Source organism: Podarcis bocagei (genome assembly GCF_964188305.1).
Source record: "Podarcis bocagei genome assembly, chromosome: 18".
Lineage (NCBI taxonomy): Eukaryota > Metazoa > Chordata > Lepidosauria > Squamata > Lacertidae > Podarcis > Podarcis bocagei.
In genome coordinates, this window is record NC_138144.1 from 9,460,966 (window position 1) to 9,479,469 (window position 18,504).

Sequence of the window (18,504 nt, forward strand, 5' to 3'; positions counted from 1 at the left end):
ATGGTGTTTCCTGCTTGGCAGGGGGTTGGACTCGATGGCCCTTGTGGTCTCTTCCAACTCTAGGATTCTAGGATTCTATGATTGTATGATTCTACCTGACTTTTAGAAGACATCTGAAGGCAGCCCTGTTTAGGGAAGCTTTTAATGTTTGATGCATTGCTGTATTTTAATATTTTGTTGGAAGCCGCCCAGAGATGGGTGGGGTATAAATAAATTATTATTATTATTATTATTATTATTATTATTATTATTATTATTATTATTATTATTATTAAAAATCAATCTGAGTCAAAACAAAAGGGGGCAAGTCCTTCTCGCCCCAAAAGGACTGAGCAGGCTTTGCCGCCAACTCTGTGGCTCAATGTTGAGATTCCTGCATTGCATGGGGGTTGGACTAGATGGCCCTTGTTTACCCCTCCAGCTCTACAAACCTGCGATTCTGGGAAAGCAGCGTCTGCTCAGGGTGCTTCCGCCAGTTTGATCCACCTCTGAGCCCCAGGAGGTTGAACTTTGCTGACTCGTGAGGGAATAAGAGGAAAGTTGTCTCATTTTGTGGTGGACGTGGTGAAGGACTTTGGGGAGATTATTTATAACAAGATTTATTTATTTTTTTAAAGGTATTAAGGGACAACTCATACAGGTATCCCCAATAGAAACAGGTAAATTGATTTCTTTAATGAGAATATTATATGCACAAAAATGACGCGAAGAGATGGTACCAAATATTGCGTCAGCTGAAGCTGACACAAAGTGTAAAACTGGCAAGTTTGACTCCCAATTTTTTTTATATATAAATAAAATGATTTTAAAAAAGAAAGCGAGAGAGAATAGTCGGGGCACCCTTACCCACGCAGCTCCTGCCTTTGATCTTCCATGCCTTTCGCGGGGGTTTCCTCAGGAGGTGGGCCTTGCCCAGGGTGCAGGCAGCAGGCGGGGTGGGCGCTGGGGGCGCCTCGGAAACAGCAGGCAAAGTTTGGGGCTGCCACGAGTGGGTCCTGCAGGGCAAAGCAAGACAGCTTGAGGCAGAGTCCTCTTTGTGATATATATTCAAAAAGAAAGAGTAAATATGTACAGCAGGAAGGGGAGGTAGGTTCTAGAATCTGTTTGATCTTTTTAAAAAAATAAATAAATTGAGATTTCCATATTTAATTACATAAGGTAAAGGTAAAGGGACCCCTGACCATTAGGTCCAGTCGTGACCGACTCTGAGGTTGTGGCGCTCATCTCGCTTTATTGGCCGAGGGAGCCAGCATACAACTTCCAGGTCATGTGGCCAGCATGACTAAGCCGCTTCTGGCAAACCAGAGCAGCGCACGGAAACGCCATTTACCTTCCCGCCAGAGTGGTACCTACCGTATTTTTTGCACCATAACACTCACTTTTTTCCTCCTAGAAAGTAAGGGGAAATGTCTGTGCGTGTTATGGAGCAAATGACTGCAGGTGGCGGAGGGGATCTGCTGCAGTCGTGAGCAGAGGATCCATGGTTCCCTTTCCTTCCCTCCTCCATGGTTACAAAGCATGGATCCACATGGATCCTCAGGATTTTTGCATTGGGCTACTCCAAACTCACTGTCAGATCACATGTGTGTGGCCACAGCATGAACCACAAAAATCATATATCCACTATTTCGTTTAGAATATTTTTTTTCTTGTTTTCCTCCTCTAAAAACTACGTGCGTGTTATGGTCTGGTGCGTGTTATAGAGCGAAAAATACGGTATTTATCTACTTGCACTTTGACGTGCTTTCGAACTGCTAGGTTGGCAGGAGCAGGGACTGAGCAACGGGAGCTCATCCCGTCACGGGGATTCGAACCGCCGACCTTCTGATCGGCAAGTCCTAAGCTCTGTGGTTTAACCCACAGCGCCACCCGCGTCCCCATTTAAATTATATATCATGACACAAATCTATAACATAAAGCATTGCTCAGACAGAGCATCTACTTCCTTCCCTCCCTCTTTCTGACTTCCAAACATCTTTTAATAAATTCTCGCATTTCTATAGCCACTTTTTAACTTTAAATCTTCTTTTTTTTATAAAAATTACCTCCTTGTATGTAAATCGGTTCCGTATTTTCACATGACAAAGCATTTCAATTCAAACCTACAAACGTTTTCAAATGTTTACAGTTTTCTTTCATATAAAATATAAATTTGCTCCAGTCCTTCTGAAACAGTTCGTCTCGCCGATTCCGGATCTTCCCTGTCAGCTTTGCCATCTCCACATATTCTACCATCTTTATCTGCCAATCTTCCAATGTAGGAAGTTCCTGTTGCTTCCATTTCTGGGCCAGGAGTATTCTCGCAGCCGTTGCGGCGTACATAAACAAATTTACATCTTTTTTCTGAATTTCCTTAGAATCTGTTTGCCCTTGATCTGTAAAGTATCATCACACTGCTTTAACCAGCGAGGGCCTTCCCCCAGAGAACCCTGGAAACTGTAGTTTGTTCAGGCTGCTGAATGTTCTTATAAGACCCTATTGAGCCAAGAGAGCTACAATTCACAGGTTTCCCCTGAGAAAGAGGGACTGATAGTTAAACCACTTGTGAAACTGAGGAACGGCTAAGGGAGCTGGGCATGTTTAGCCTGGAGAAGAGGAGGTTAAGGGGTGATATGATAGCCATGTTCAAATATATAAAAGGATGTCACATAGAGGAGGGAGAAAGGTTGTTTTCTGCTGCTCCAGAGAAGCGGACACGGAGCAATGGAGCCAAACTACAAGAAAGAAGATTCCACCTAAACATTAGGAAGAACTTCCTCACAGTAAGAGCTGTTTGACAGTGGAATTTGCTGCCAAGGAGTGTGGCGGAGTCTCCTACTTTGGAGGTCTTTAAGCAGAGGCTTGACAACCATATGTCAGGAGTGCTCTGATGGGGTTTCCTGCTTGGCAGGGGGTTGGACTCGATGGCCCTTGTGGTCTCTTCCAACTCTATCATTCTATGATTCTATGAACGCATTTCTCTGAGGGAAACTGGCTTCTCCTGACAACGCACTCTGAGCAAACTATAGTTCCCAGTCCTTTCTTCTGCCCGTCCTGAATATTTTTAGTTGTCTTCAAGTTCTAGTTTCATGAGAGAGCAGTGGCGTAAGGCAAAGGCAAAGGACCTCTGGCTGGTTAAGTCCAGTCAAAGGCGACTCTGGGGTTGCGGCGCTCATCTTGCTTCAGGCCGAGGGAGCTGATGTTTGTCCGCAGACAATTTTCCAGGTCATGCGGCCAGCAGGACTAAGCTGCTTCTGGTGCAATGGGACACCGTGATGGAAAGCAGAGCACACAGAAACACTGTTTACCTTCTCACCACTAAGATACCTATTTATCTACTTGAACTGGCATGCTTTCGAACTGTTAGGTTGGCAGGAGCTGGGACAGAACAACAGGAGCTCACCCCATCACGGGGATTTGAACCACCGACCTTCCAATCGGCAAGCCCAAGAGGCTCAGAGGTTTTGAGCACAGCGCCACCCGAGTCCCAGTAATGGTGCAGAGTCTAGCAAGGAAGGTTCTCTTTTAAGCCGCCTGAATTGGTGATCATCAATACAGTCATACCTCAGGTTACAGACGCTTCAGGTTGCACGATTTCGGGTTGCGCACCGCGCCAAACCCAGAAGTACTGGAACGGGTTACGTCTGGGTTTCAGCGCTTGCGCATGTGCAGAAATGCTAAATCGTGATTTGCGCATGCGCAGAAGCACCAAATCACGACCTGCGCATGCACAGATGTGGCGCTGCAGGTTGCAAACGTACTTCCCGCACGGATCTCGTTCACAACCTGAACGTCCATTGTATATGCCATTCCTGGATGCCAAAACACTCACCTGGAATCCCAAGGACTCTTTCTCCCTGACCGGGCTGGTGGCTCCGTAGGGAAGTGCTTCCATCTCGGAGAGGGCCCCTTGGAGATCTTTGACCTGGAAGGAAACACAAGACAAACACTCACCATGCGCATCGCTGCGCTACCTGAGTCGCCCCAACACCTCGCATTGCTCTGCGGCATCGCTAGGCATTTGAAGAAGCTAAAGAGACAGGGAGGTAACTTGATGGTACGGTTTTTGCGAGAACTTTAAAAAAACAGAACGGAATACAAGGGGTTTTGGGAAAGGATACATAATGAGATGAAGAAAATGTTGAAAATGTTATGAAAATGACGTACAGATGGTACTTAACCCCTGTAAAATTAGCAAAGATTTATCATAAGAGCGATAATCTATGTTGGAAATTTAAAGAAAAAGAAGGAACCTTTTACCGTATGTGGTGGACTTGTCCCAAAGTGAAAGACTTCTGGGAAAAGATTTATAATGAATTGAAAAAAAATGTTGAAATATACATTTATTAAGAAACCAGTGGCCTTTCTTCTTGGAGTAATAGGTTTGGAATTGCCCAAGAAAGATGTAAGACTATTTATGTATGCCACAACTGCTGCTAGAATACTGCTGGCCAAAAATTGGAAATCACAAGAAGTACCAACAGTGGAGGAATGGCAGATGAAGATGATAGATTTTTCGGAGCTAGCCGTCACGACCGGAAGAGTCGGCAACCAGAAGGAGGAGGAGTACCAAAAATGATGATTAAATTACAGTGGTGCCTCACAAGACGAAAAGAATCCGTTCTGTGATTCTCTTCGTCTAGCGGTTTTTTCGTCTTGCGAAGCAAGCCCATTGACGGATTAGCGGATTAGCACTATTAGAGGCTTTTAGCGGCTTTTAGCGGCTTATCTGCTGATCGGATCAGCTGATAAGCGGCTTAGCGGCTTAGAAAAAGGGGGGAGGGGGGAAAACCAGCAGGAACTCGCAAGACATTGTCATCTTGCGAAGCAAGCCCATAGGAGATTTGTTTTGCGAAGCACCTCCAAAACGGAAAACTCTTTCGTCTAGCGAGTTTTCCGTCTTGCGAGGCATTCGTCTTGCGGGGCACCACTGTATTTGCCTACGCAGCAACAGCAGCCAGAATCCTATATGCACAGAAATTAAAAGAAGGAGGAATCTCAGCGCAGGAAGAATGGCGCTTAAAATTGATGGACTGTGTGAGAGTAAGAGGTCAATGTGATGAGCTCTTTATTGAAGGGGGGGCAGCGGATAGGAAAGGATAAAAATAATTGTAATAGAGGAAATTTGTAATAGGTAAAAGCATGCTATATAATGGAGTAGGAAAAGGGTGGGAATAAAAACAGCATGGGAGTTGTTGTTGTTGTTGTTGTTGTTGTTGTTGTTAATACCCCACGTATCTGGCTGGCTTTCCCCAGTTACTCTGGGCAGCTTCCAGCACATATGAAAACATAATAAAGCACCAAACATTAAAAACTTCCCTATACGGGGCTGCCTTCAGATGTCTTCTAAAAGTTATGTAGTTCTTTATCTCCTGGACATCTGAATGGGAGGGAGCTCCACAGATTTTAACAGATTGACTTCAAGGGTGGGAAGTCAAAACATCAAGGGAAATAGGTGGTGAAGCTGAAATTAACTTGTTATATAAAAATAAAACAGAATTCTCAAAGGGATGTGGGAATGCGGAGGAACGAACTCAAAGCTGGAGCGCACCTTCCTCTGTAGCTTATCCCTCTCTTCCTGGTAAGCGCAGAGGGCAGCTTTTGATCTGTCGAGTTCGCCGTCCCTGCCTTCCAGCTCTTCACGGAGCACGGCATTCCTCTCTTCGTACAAGGCTATTTCTCTCTCGTAGATGCTCATTCCATCTGCCAGGAACCCTGCTCCAGACATCTGGGCTTCTGGGTCCGGCTGGGGCCAGGGATCTTTCTCGCTTCCTTGGAATCTTCTCAGGCTTTCTTCCAGGCCCTGGGAAATTAGAATGCATAATAACAATAATAATAATAATAATAATAATAATAATAATAATAATAATAATAATAATAATAATAATATTTGTACCCCGCCCATCTGGCTGGGTTTCCCCATCCACTCTGGGCGGCTTCCAACAAAGATTAAAGATACATTAAAATGTCACACATTTAAAACTTCTTCTAAGTGTCAGGTAGTTGTTTATGTCTTTGACATCTAATGGGAGGGCGTTCCACAGGGTGGGCGCCACCACTGAGAAGGCCCTGTGCCTGGTTCCCTGTAGCTTTGCTTCTCGCAATGAGGGAACCGCCAGAAGGCCCTCGGCGCTGGACCTCAGTGTCCAGGCAGAATGATGGAGGTGGAGATGCTCCTTCAGGTATACTGGGCTGAGGCAGTTTAGGGCTTTAAAGGTCAGCACCAACACTTTGAATTGTGCTCAGAAACGTAGAATACAGCATAGAACTGTAGAGCGAGAAGGGACCCCCGAGGGTCATCCAGACCAACCCCCTGCAATGCTGGACTCTCAGCTAAAGCATCCCGGACAGATGACCATCCAACCTCTGTTTAAAAACCTCTAAGGAACAAGAACCCACCGCCTCCTTTCCATGGTAGAAAAGCTCTTACTGTCAGAAAATTCTTCCATGTGTTTGGTTGGAATCTCCTTTCTTTGTCACTGGAGGACATGGGTTCAAGTCCTACCCTCCGGAGCTGGAGAAAACTAGCTTGTTCCCTCCTAAATTTGGCAGCCCTTGAGATATTTGAAGATGGCTCACATGTCTCCTCTGAGTCTCCTCTTTTCCAGGCTAAACATCCCCAATTCCCTCAACCTTTCCTCAACAGGCCTGGTTTCCAGATGAAGAAGAAGAAGAAGAAGAAGAAGAAGAAGAAGAAGAAGAAGAAGCCGCCAAGACTGGGCTCAGGGCGGCTAACACCAGGTATAAAAACAATTGATTAAAATACAACTTAAAAACAAGATTAAAATACAACATTAAAATGCAGCCTCATTTCAGTAGAAACTCAAATCAAAAACTTTTTGGGGATGAAAACGTCAAGTCTTCACCAAGGCCAACTATCCAGACTGGTCCTACGTGGGCCAGAAAAAAGCCAGGGAAGTTCCCAAATAGGAGTTCCATCACAGAAGAAGAAAGGAAAGAGGGGAAGGGGATCAAGTTGATTCCAAGCCAAAGGGCAGGCGGAGCAACTATGTTTTACAGGCCCTTGCGGAAAGAAATCAGATCCCGCAGGGCCCTGGTCTCATGAGGCAGAGCATTCCACCAGGCCGGGGCCAGCGTTGAAAAGGCCCTGTCTCTGGTTGAGGCTAATCTGACTTCCTTAGGGCCCGGGACCACTAGGGTGTTGCTATTTATGGACCTTAAGGTCCTCTGTGGGGCAGACCAGGAGAGGCAGTCCCGTAGGTACAAGGGTTCTAGGCTGTGAGGGTCCTTAGGCAGGAAGAACCAACATCACAAATTGGAGCTGGCTTACCAGCAGTACATGTGAAAAGGATCTAGGGGTCTCGGTGGCAACGGTGGAGGAAACAGCTCGGGCCCCTGGGGCAGCACGCCCAGGGGCAGGGCAAGCTGCCCATAGGGGTGGGGCGAGGGCAGGGCGCACCATGGGGCCTCCAGAGCCTGCCTCCCTCCTCCCACTCAGCCGCCCTACAGCTGGGGGGGGCAGTGGGCGGATCATTTGTGCATTTGAGAGGCACAAATACAAGATGGGTGACACCTGGCTTGAGAGCAGTACATGTGAAAAGGATCTAGGAGTCTTGGTTGACCACAAACTTGACATGAGCCAACAGTGTGACGCGGCAGCTAAAAAAGCCAATGCAATTCTGGGCTGCATCAATAGGAGTATAGCATCTAGATCAAGGGAAGTAATAGTGCCACTGTATTCTGCTCTGGTCAGACCTCACCTGGAGTACTGTGTCCAGTTCTGGGCACCACAGTTCAAGAAGGACACTGACAAACTGGAACGTGTCCAGAGGAGGGCAACCAAAATGGTCAAAGGCCTGGAAACGATGCCTTATGAGGAACGGCTAAGGGAGCTGGGCATGTTTAGCCTGGAGAAGAGGAGGTTAAGGGGTGATAGGATAGCCATGTTCAAATATATAAAAGGATGTCACCTAGAGGAGGGAGAAAGGTTGTTTTCTGCTGCTCCAGAGAAGCGGACATGGAGCAATGGATCCAAACTACAGTGGTGCCTCGCAAGACGAAATTAATTTGTTCCACAAGTTTTTTCTTCTTGCGAGTTTTTCGTCTTGCGAAGCACGGTTTCCCATAGGAATGCATTGAAAATCAATCAATGCGTTCCTATGGAAACCGCCTTCAGACCAGGTCCGGGGACAGTCTGTCCCCCGACCTCTTCTGAAGGCTGGGGGGGGGGACAAGGGCTTTTCTTCCCACTGCCAGCCTTCAGAAGGATGTTCTGAAGGCTGGCGGTGGGAAGAAAAGCCCTTCTCCCCACCTCCCGCCCCGCAAGCTCCAGGGACAGGAGGGCTTTGCTGCCGACCGCCAGCATTTTAAAAGCCCCTGCTGTCCCGGGGCGATTTTAAAATGCTGGCGGGTGGGAGCGAAGCCTCCGCTGTCCCGGGGAGATTTTAAAATGCTGGGGGTCAGCAGCGAACGCTTCACTCCTGCCCGCCAGCATTTTAAGATCGCCCGGGACAGCAGAGAAGTCTCCGCTGTCCCGGGAAGGCAGGCGGGGGGGAGCAAAGACTTTTGCCCCCCGCCGGCCTTCAGAAGAGGTCCAGGACCTCTTCTGAAGGCCGGCTGTGGGCGAAAGTCTTTGCTCCCGACCGCCAGCAATTTAAAACAGGTCCCCGGAGATTTCCCTATGGGCTTTCTTCTTGCGAAGCAAGCCCATGGGGAAATTCGTCTTGCGGAACGACTCAAAAACGGAAAACTCTTTCGTCTTGCGAGTTTTTCGTTTTGCGAGGCGTTCGTCTTGTGGGGCACCACTGTACAAGAAAGAAGATTCCACCTAAACATTAGGAAGAACTAACTTCCTGACAGTAAGAGCTGTTCGACAGTGGAATTTGCTGCCAAGGAGTGTGGTGAAGTCTCCTTCTTTGGAGGTCTTTAAGCAGAGGCTTGACAACCATATGTCAGGAGTGCTCTGATGGTGTTTCCTGCTTGGCAGGGGGTTGGACTCGGTGGCCCTTGTGGTCTCTTCCAACTCTAGGATTCTATGATTCTATGAATGTGCAGCCTGCGTGCACCCAAGCCGCCAAGTCTCTCTCAGGAGGGACGCATGGCTCGGGCAAGCTGCAGGCCCCACAGTGAGTGCCACCTGACATTTTGTCACCCCCCCCCCTCAGTGGTGACACCCCTGCTTGGTGGACCACAAGCTGAATATGTGTGATGCAGCAGCAAAAATGGCTAACGCTATTCTAGGCTGCATCAACAGAAGTCTAGTGCAGTGTTTCCCAACCTTTTTTGGGCAAAGGCACACTTGTTTCATGAAAAAAATCTCGAGGCACACCACCATTACAGCCCCGTGACGTCAGCGCGCAACGTCACGCCGGGAGGGACGCGCGAAAGTGTAAGTTTCAATTTTTTCCCCTCCCCCTTGCCTTCCTTCTGTGCCAACCGCCAAAAAGCCAAGAATCGCGGGACCGCCGGCAGAGGGGGGGAGGGCGAGCGGAGGCAGCGGCGAGCCCCGTTCCTCCCCATCCACCCTATTCCGTGCAAGGAGCGCGAACAGGTGTGGGAAGGGGGTCAAACCTGCGGGTCGGCGCCGGGGAACCTCCAAGCTTTGGGGGTGGGGGGGGAGGAGGCAGCAAAGCGAGGCAGGAAGGAGAGCGCGGCTTGGCGAAGTACTCGGCGGCGAAGGCCAGCAGGTCCGGCGGCCGGTGCCGCAGCACCTCCACCGTGTAGCCCTGCAGCAGCTCAGTCAGACCCGGCGGGATCTCGATGCTCATCTTGTAGCCGAGGCACGTGGGAGACTCAACGGACGGGCCCGGGAGAGAGAGAGAGAGACACGACGGAGAGCGGGAGTCCCTGCTCGCCGCCGCCGCTACAACTGCTGTGGCGGTTGGTCGTGGTCGCCACCGCCGCCGCTGCCGCCGCCCACCTCTATCTATCTCTCCCCCTCAGCTTTCTACGCGGGCCTGGAGCCGGAGGTGGGGGTGGCCGCCACCGCTTTCTCCGCCTCCACGTCCTGCCTCCTCCTCCTCGAGCCCTCCGTCAGCCCTGAGGGAACCGCCGCGCTCGCGCCGCCGCTCTCTGACATGCGAGAAAGAGAAAGGAACATTTAGGAAGAATGTTGACTTTGACTCTCATGGGTTAGAAGATGGAGCCTGAAGCAAGTCTCCTGTAAGCCTCAGCAGAGTGAGTAGGAGTTTTTAAAAATATTAAGGGGGAAAGATACACTCCCAGGAAACAAGCTTATATCGCAGCCAGATAAGGACTCCAGGAATTGCCGGATGGCATTTTAAGCATCCCCCCTTCCTTTGAGGCTGAAGCCACCCAAAACGGCTGGACGGCAATTGTCGACACCCGAGATAGTCTCCTGCCTTTGGCCACCACTCCTGAAACCTAGCAAAAGCTATTCTTCTGCCTGGAGACGCCAAAGAACCTTGGATGTTTGTCTGAGATTTATGGTGGAGTGGAGCAACGTAGTCTGCAAGCAGCCATTGAGAAGTGAAGGTAACTTTGCTAAGTCTGACCAGCTGGTTGAATCAACATATGGATTAATTATACAGCCCCAGGGGGAGGTAAGCCTTTAATGTTCCATTTCTTGGAATTTGGATTCCCAGTTATATTTGGTAAAGTGAGAGATTTTACTTTCTTGGGCTCCATGCTCACTGCAGATGATGACAGCAGTCACGAAATTAAAATACGCCTGCTTCTTGGGAGAAAAGCAATGACAAACCTAGACAGCATCTTAAAAAGCAGAGACATCACCTTGCCAACAAAGGTCCGTATAGTTAAAGCTCTGGTTTTCCCAGTAGTGATGTATGGAAGCGAGAGCTGGACCATAAAGAAGGCAGATCGCCGAAGAATGGATGCTTTTGAATTTTGTTGCTGGAGGAGACTCTTGAGAGTCCCATGGACTGCAAGAAGATCAAACCTCTCCATTCTGAAGGAAATCAGCCCTGAGTGCTCACTGGAAGGACAGATCCTGAAGCTGAGGCTCCAAGACTTTGGCCACCTCATGAGAAGAGAAGACTCCCTGGAAAAGACCCTGATGTTGGGAAAGATGGAGGGCACAGGGAGAAGGGGACGACAGAGGACGAGATGGTGGGACAGGGTTCTCGAAGCTGCAAACATGAGTCTGACCAAACTGCGGGAGGCAGTGGAAGACAGGAGGGCCTGGCGTGCTCTGGTCCAGGGGGTCACCAAGAGGCGGACACGACTAAACGACTCAACAACAACAACAACCCGGAAAGGCTACTACTTAAAAAACAGCTGGTTTGGAAAACCATTTGGTAGCTGCTTTGATTTGTTTATATCTGAACTGAAAGTATCAGAACTGTTGACAAGCAAGCCCAGGTGGCGGCTGCAGAGAGTCTCTCAAACTGGAGACTCCCAAATGTTAGGAATATTTCCGTTCCACCTTAAAAGGGAGCAGGCTTTGTGAGTCAGAGAGTCTGCGCATGTCCTGTTCACAGGATGTTTATGTTTCTATTGCTTTCGTTTTGCTCTCTCTGTGTCGGAGACACTGACGCAGGCAGTCATGTCTTTCTCTGTTCTGATCAACGCTGAATAAAGCTTGTAAATAACGCTCTCCTGAGCGCAACTTCTGCTGTCAATTATCTGCTGATAAGAGTGTGCATGAGCTCTGGAATGTGGCAAGATATTTTCTAGAAACTCATGTCGCTAATCGCTGATACTGCGTGTCTACGGGAGATCGATGGATCGTCCGGCAGATGACTTGGGGCCATGATGGATTTTATCTCCCTGGCAGTATCCCAACATGTAGCCATGGAGCCCAAACTGTAAACTCAAGGCCGCCACACTTGGAGATAATTGATTTCTGCAAACTGCCGACAAATAACCATAATTATTATGGTACTTAGAAAGAACTTCCAATCACCTTTCAACCCCCTCAGGGACACCCAACGGGTGCTGGCCTTTGGTGATGCCCTCCCACCCCTCCCCTGAAAGAGAATGTGGACCCCTCAGGCTGGCAAACAGCCCCTGCCCCAGGAGCAGGAGGTGGAATGTGGCTTTGCCAACCTTCGTGGGCTCCAGGCAGCCTTCCAGCTCAGCCTTGGCACTGGGGAGGCGGCTTCGGTGGGCAAAGACGGTGTTCTCCAGGGACGTGACGGCCTTGTGGACATCGAGGAAGAGGTCGCCTGGAAAAGATATGGGAGGAGGGAATGGGTGTTTAAAAATAATAAAAAGTATTCTTTTTCCAATTATATTTTACTAAGTTTAAACATTTTTAACATATGCAGCCAGAACGCAATTTTGTATTTTCTTATTTTTATCGAATACCCACCCCATTTTCCACTGATTTGTTGTTTCTTCCCCTTCTTTCTTCCATCTATCAAATCATGACCACAATATTATATCTAATCCAGTGTTTCCCAACCACTGTTCCGCGGCACACTAGTGTGCCGCGAGATGTTGCCTGGTGTGCCGCGGGAAAAATTAAAAAATTCGAAAGATTTTTTTTTTAAAAGTCAAATTTTCGATTGGGGCGCCGTCACTAGATGACCCCTGGGGTTCCCTCCCTCCCTCCCGCTCTGCGCCTCCCTCCTCCTCCGGGGAGGCCCTTCCTGGCTCTCGGCCAAGGCTTGGCGGCTGCCACTCACTCACTCGCTCGCCCGCCCGTCCCTCCATCCCTGCACCCGGCCATTCTTCCTTTTTTAAAATTTTAATTTTTATTGGAATTTTATTTGCAACATAACCCCCCCAATACACAAATCCACCCTCATTAAACGTGAACATAACATACAATGAGCATAACATACAACAATACAAACAACCAAATAAAAGACTTCCTTTATCCCGTATCTGGCCTCCTTATTTAATTCTTATAATCTGTTTACTTTATGAATAATGGCTAATATTTTTCTAACTATAACTTAAATATCCACAAGTCCAGGTAAGTATTTTAGGGCACTGTTTTGTGAAGTATTCTCTGCATTTTCCCCATGCTTTTTGAAATTCTTGTCTAGTGTGATCTCTAATTGCCTCTGTTAATCTAGCCAGTTCAATATACTCTAACGGTTTGTCCTGCCATTCCTTATTTGTTGGCACAGTTTCTTTTTTCCAGTTTTTAGCAATTAGGATCATTGCTGCTCCTGTGGCATCCATTCTTCCATAAAGCTCCCATCATTAGATTTTTTTTATTTTTAAAAAAGTTATTGCACCTTTAAAATGAAAAGCAGCGACCAGCCAAGAAGACCCTCCAAATGCATAGAAAGATGGTAGCCATGGGAGCAGGACCCCAAAATGGGGGACCAGGATGCATCTGGTCCAGGAAGAGTCTGCAGCTTGCCAGAGTATATTATGTAAGGAGAAAAGGTCAGGGCATTCTCAGTGGTGGCTCCTTAGCCCTAGAATGCCAGCTCTGCCAAGGGAGATACCCCTGGCACCAACACCGTCTCCTTTTCGGACCCACATCCATCCTGGTGAATTGAACGGCGAGAAGAGGAAAGGAAAAAGTTGAAGCTTCACTTCCTCCCTCCTGGAAGTAAGGGGGTGTGACCAAGCTGCGTCTAGGAACAGACCTCTCTGGTCTTAACCCCTTCATGCACTAACTAGCACTTGAGCACAATTACGTTTGACTGCAATCTCCTGCCGTCTCTAGGCTGGGGAAAGGCTCCCTGCCTGAAACCCCAGGGAGAGTTCAGCTTTTCATTCAAGAACGAGGAGGACAAGGAACCTGCTTTGGTCTTTGGAGGAAAGACCATCAGCCTGCACAGACTCAGCAAAGCCGTACCTCTTTCAGGATGGGCTGCCGGAGGAGGCAGGGCCGCTGCTGGATTTGGGAACGGCAGAGAGCATCGCGGGAGACTTGCCGTGTACTCAGAGCACAGGTCAGAGCACAGGTCGTCGTCCTCCCTGCAAAGAAAGACGTTTCAACCCAGATCCAACCAAAAATAAAAAAATAAAACCCCTCTGTTCTTGCTCTTACAACCCCCCTCCTATTCTAGAAATGATCTAATGTCATCATTTCATGGACCAGATGACGCGTGGGGTCGCTTCCAACTCTACAGTTCTGTGATTCTAGGTTAGTGGCCATCACTGCCTCATGGGGCAAGGAGTTCCGCAGATTCCCAACAACTGATATTCAGAAGCACTGCTGCCTCTGAACATAGCCATTATGGCTAGTAGCCATGGAGTGCCTGGAGTGCAGAATCCTTTTAAGGCAGGAGGCTTTTGTGCCAGAGAGAATTATTGCCCCCCTGTACCCCGGTTTACGATAATACGATAATCTTTATTGTCATTGTCCCATACAGAACAAGGAAATTGAAAAATCTACATAAAACATTCAAAAACCAACAAGCCTGCTATCCCAGCTATCCCAACCTGGTTAGCCCCCTAAAAACTCTGATACCTCATTTTTAAATACAATATACTCCCATAGAGACTCCTTACGCTGCGTTTAAAACCAAAATTACATTTGGATAGAAACTGTTTCTCAGGCGGCTAGTCCTAGTCTTTATAACCCTGTACCTTCTTCCAGAAGGCGGAAGCTGAAAGAGATCATTTCCGGGGTGCGCACTATCCTGCGCTATCTCTGCAGCTTTCTTATGGCACCTGGAAGCATAGATTTGATCCAAGGTGGGAAGAGTGCACCCAACTATTCTCTCCGCAGTCTTTACAACCCTGGACAGCATTGTTTTTCCCCTGACCGTGCAGCTCCCAAACCACACACACAGACCATAAGTTAATGCACTCTCCACAGTACAATGGTAAAATGCCATCAACAGGTCCTTTGAGAGATTGTTTTTCCAGAGAACTTACCTAGCCTTGCTCCGCTGCAGGCTCTCAATTCGGCCGTGGAGACGGGCAATGGTGACCAACAGCCCTGTGATATTCTCTTCGTAGCGGAGGATTGCTCCTTCGTCGGGCGCATCACCCCCAAACCTCTCGCCTGCAGGGTCTTCGTCCCCCTGGCTCCCAGAAGACAGGGATGCGAGCAAAATCAGAAAGGATTTTGTCAGCGCTGTTGCGGGATGGGGCAGTGACGGGCTGCAATTCAACAGGTACAGCCCACGCTTATCCAGAAAGTCCTGTTCATATAGTGGGGGAGATCCTTACCTTGTAAGTCTATTATCACAAGAGCTTAAGAAGAGACCTGACAAGGCAGCGTGGTGCAGTGGTTAGAGTGGTTCTCAAAGGCTGCAGTGCACCACTCCAGTGTGGTAGGAGAGGATGGCAAATTTGGAAGGAAGATTCAAGGACGATCAAAGATGTGGGGTGTGAAACACAAGAGCAGTCAAGTACAACATCCCTAGAGTGAACATGTTTACACATGGGGAGGAATGTTTGTCCAGCCAGCAGGTTCAAAAGCACGTCAAAGTGCAAGTAGATAACTAGGTACCGCTCCAGCGGGAAGGTAAACGGCGTTTCCGTGCGCTGCTCTGGTTCGCCAGAAGCGGCTTAGTCATGCTGGCCACATGACCCAGAAGCTGTACGCCGGCTCCCTCAGCCAGTAAAGCGAGATGAGCGCCGCAACCCCAGAGTCAGCCACAACTGGACCTAATGGTCAGGGGTCCCTTTACTTTTTTTTAAGGTAGTCTCTATGGGAGTATGTTGTATTTAATTATGGGGTATCAAGAGTTTTTAGGGGGCTAACCAGGTTGGGATAGCTGGAATAGCAGGCTTGTTGGTTTTTGAATGTCTGATGTAGAATTTTTCAATGTCATTGTTCTGTATGGGACAATGACAATAACGATTATCGTATTGTATCGTATCGAAAGCTGGTTTCCCTGGATCAAGTCTGTCCGCTTTGTCAAATGAATGAAGCCACATGGTTTTAACTGGATTTTAAACCCGTGTGCAATTCATGGTTACGGTGTCACATTTTGTCATGCAGTTACCTTCCTTGGTGTGTAGTGCAAACTGCTATTCTGAATAATGCTTTTGGGGGGGGGGCAGCGGTGAGTTTGTGGTCCGGAACAGGGAGAGCAGCACAACAGACTGACCCTTCGCAAGCCAGCGTCAGGTCAATTGCAGACCTTAGTGGGGATCAGCAATCTTTTGTGGTGAGCTAAGGAGTTTTCATGTGCGAGAGAGATTTAGAAGGGACAAGCAAGTCCATTGTTTCTGTGGAAAACAGGAAAGGGAGCCTTGCATCCTGCTGGCCAAGGCTTCCTGTCTTGAGACGCTTCCTATTTAAGTGCATTAAAAAGAAAGAAAAGGAGATGGATTGTCGTCAGTTGCCTGAGCAGGTGGGGTCCAGCAAGGACAGACCCTCCTACATTTCTCTGATGAAAATAGGGACATCCTATTCAATAATAATAATAATAATAATAATAATAATAATAATAATAATAATTTTTCTTATTTAAACCCTGCCCCTCTGACTGGGTTTCCCCAGCCGCTCTGGGCAGCTCCATGTATGTGTGTATATGTATATGTATATGTATATGTATATGTATATGTATATGTATGTGTGTGTGTGTGTCCATCCCTTCCAACATTTCTCTGATGAAAATAGGGACGTCCTAAGGAAAAGCAGGACATTATGGGACCAACTCAGAAACCAGGACAGCTTCTGTAAATGCAGGATTATCCCTGGAAAATAAGGACCAATGGAGGGTCTGAGACAGACCGTTGCAATGAGCGGACATGGCAAAAAAAAAAAACCACCCTAAAGCCCCCGTTTGTTTCGGCGGGTCTACTCCCAAGTAGTTGGGATTCTTCCTGCACTATTCCTTGCTTGGACAGGAAGGGAAGCAACAGAGGAAGTTCCGGAGAGTGGTAGTGGCAGGAGGAAGGGGCTGAGAAGACTCAGGACCCCCAACGCCCCCCAAAAAACAATAATACAGTGGTACCTCGGGTTAAGAACTTAATTTGTTCCGGAGGTCCGTTCTTAACCTGAAACTGATCTTAACCCGAAGCACCACCTTAGCTAATGGGGCCTCCCGCTTCTGTTCTCATCCTGAAGCAAAGTTCTTAAGCCGAGGTACTATTTCTGGGTTAGCGGAGTCTGTAACCTGAAGCGTATGTAACCCGAGGTACCACTGTCATCATCATCATCATCATCATAATTTATTTATACCCTGCCCATCTGGCTGGGCTTCCCCAGCCACTCTGGGCGGCTTCCAACAAAATATTAAAATACCGTAATACATCAAACACTAAAAGCTTCCCTAAACAGGGTTGCCTTCAGATGTCTTCTAAAAGTCTGGTAGTTGTTTTTCTCTTTGACATCTGATGGGAGGGCGTTCCACAGGGCGGGCGCCACCACCGAGAAGGCCCTCTGCCTGGTTCCCTGTAACTTGGCTTCTCGCAGGGAGGGAACTGTCAGAAGGCCCTTGGAGCTGGACCTCAGTGTCCGGGTAGAACGATGAGGGTGGAGATGCTCCGTCAGATATAAAGCAAAACCTTCTGCACTCACCTTGTCCATTCCAGGTTCTCCTGCCCTCTGGCTAAACTGGAGGGTGGCAAGAGAAAAAACAGTCTGCTCTCTGCAGGTCCAGCCGGAATGGCAGGCAGCCGTCCTTTCCTATTTCAAAACTCCAAACAGTTTGGACATGTTTCCTGTCCTCAGCGAGAGGGAGGAGTTGAGCTGGGAGCAGCAGGAGGCAAGTTCCTCTTCCTCTGCTCCAGCATCAAACTGGCGGGTGGCAAATGGAAAAACAACAACAACCAGGGGTGGCGCACAACTCAGTCTTGCTCAGAGTAAACGCATGGCAATGAATGGACCTAAGGCTGCTTTGTCTTGCTAGATCAGGAGTGAGGAAACTCAGCTTCAAGGGACAAATATAACCCTCCAGGCCTCTAGATCTGGAGCCGTGTCACAGGCAGGTTGGACGCAGAGGAACGGTGGGAGGAACTAGCTGGGGGACCCCCAAGGGAAAAAGGCTGAGAGGCTGAGAGCCCAGGGAGGGGTGGAGGGAGAAGCCTGGGAGGAAGGGAGTGTTGGAAGCTGAAAGGGTAACAGGGCTTAGTGAGTGGGCGGAGTCTGTGTCAGAGAGCAGCCCAGATTTGGAGGTAGGGGAGGGGGGGCAAGAGACAAAGATGGGTCGGGCGGGTGTCTTCCTCTCCTGCTACAATAAGCTCCCCTCCCTGCTGATCTCCCAGGACCAGAAGAGGGCTGAAAAGGGCAGAGGAGAGGTTGGCTGCATGCAGGCATAGTCTCCGATTGCTTGGGGGAAAACCTCCATGTAAATGTTCAGTCTCCAGGTTAATAGGAACCATTGAGCCAGATGTCAGGGACTGGTTGGACGTACAAGAATGATGGGAGGAACCAGCTGGGGAACCCTGAAAGGTGGGATGATGATGAGAAAGAGACGAGGGAGAAGACTGGGAAGAGGTGGTGTCGGAAACGGAAGGGATAACAGGAGTTAGTGAGCGGGGAGAGTGTGTGGCAGACAGCAGTCCGGAATCAGAGGTAGAAGCTGAAGCAGGAGAGGTGGGAGGCCAGGAGGCAGAGACGTGAAGAGGCCAAGGTGTCCCCCCTTCCTGAAGCAACAAGCTCTCCTTCAAGCTGGGCTCCCCAGACCAGAAGAGGCATGTATCTCTCTTTATAAAATCTAATAAAATTTATTCAAAAAGAAATAAGGGGGGGAACCCCTCTTAAATTCCCAG

At 48.5% G+C, this 18,504-nt stretch overlaps 1 protein-coding gene across 1 annotated transcript in view; it reads right to left on the minus strand.

Moving 5' to 3' along the window:
• Positions 1-18,397, minus strand: part of USHBP1 (USH1 protein network component harmonin binding protein 1) — a 30,595-nt gene extending 12,198 nt beyond the window's left edge. The window contains exons 1-7 of the mRNA XM_081177738.1: positions 17,312-18,397; positions 14,710-14,858; positions 13,682-13,803; positions 11,968-12,086; positions 5,531-5,782; positions 3,812-3,904; positions 847-995 (exon numbers count right to left, since the gene is read on the minus strand). Coding sequence (XP_081033864.1) covers positions 847-995; positions 3,812-3,904; positions 5,531-5,782; positions 11,968-12,086; positions 13,682-13,803; positions 14,710-14,858; positions 17,312-17,320 — 893 coding nt within the window. The 5' untranslated portion in view covers positions 17,321-18,397. The remainder of the gene's footprint in view (positions 1-846; positions 996-3,811; positions 3,905-5,530; positions 5,783-11,967; positions 12,087-13,681; positions 13,804-14,709; positions 14,859-17,311) is intronic.
• Positions 18,398-18,504: the final 107 nt, after the last annotated feature.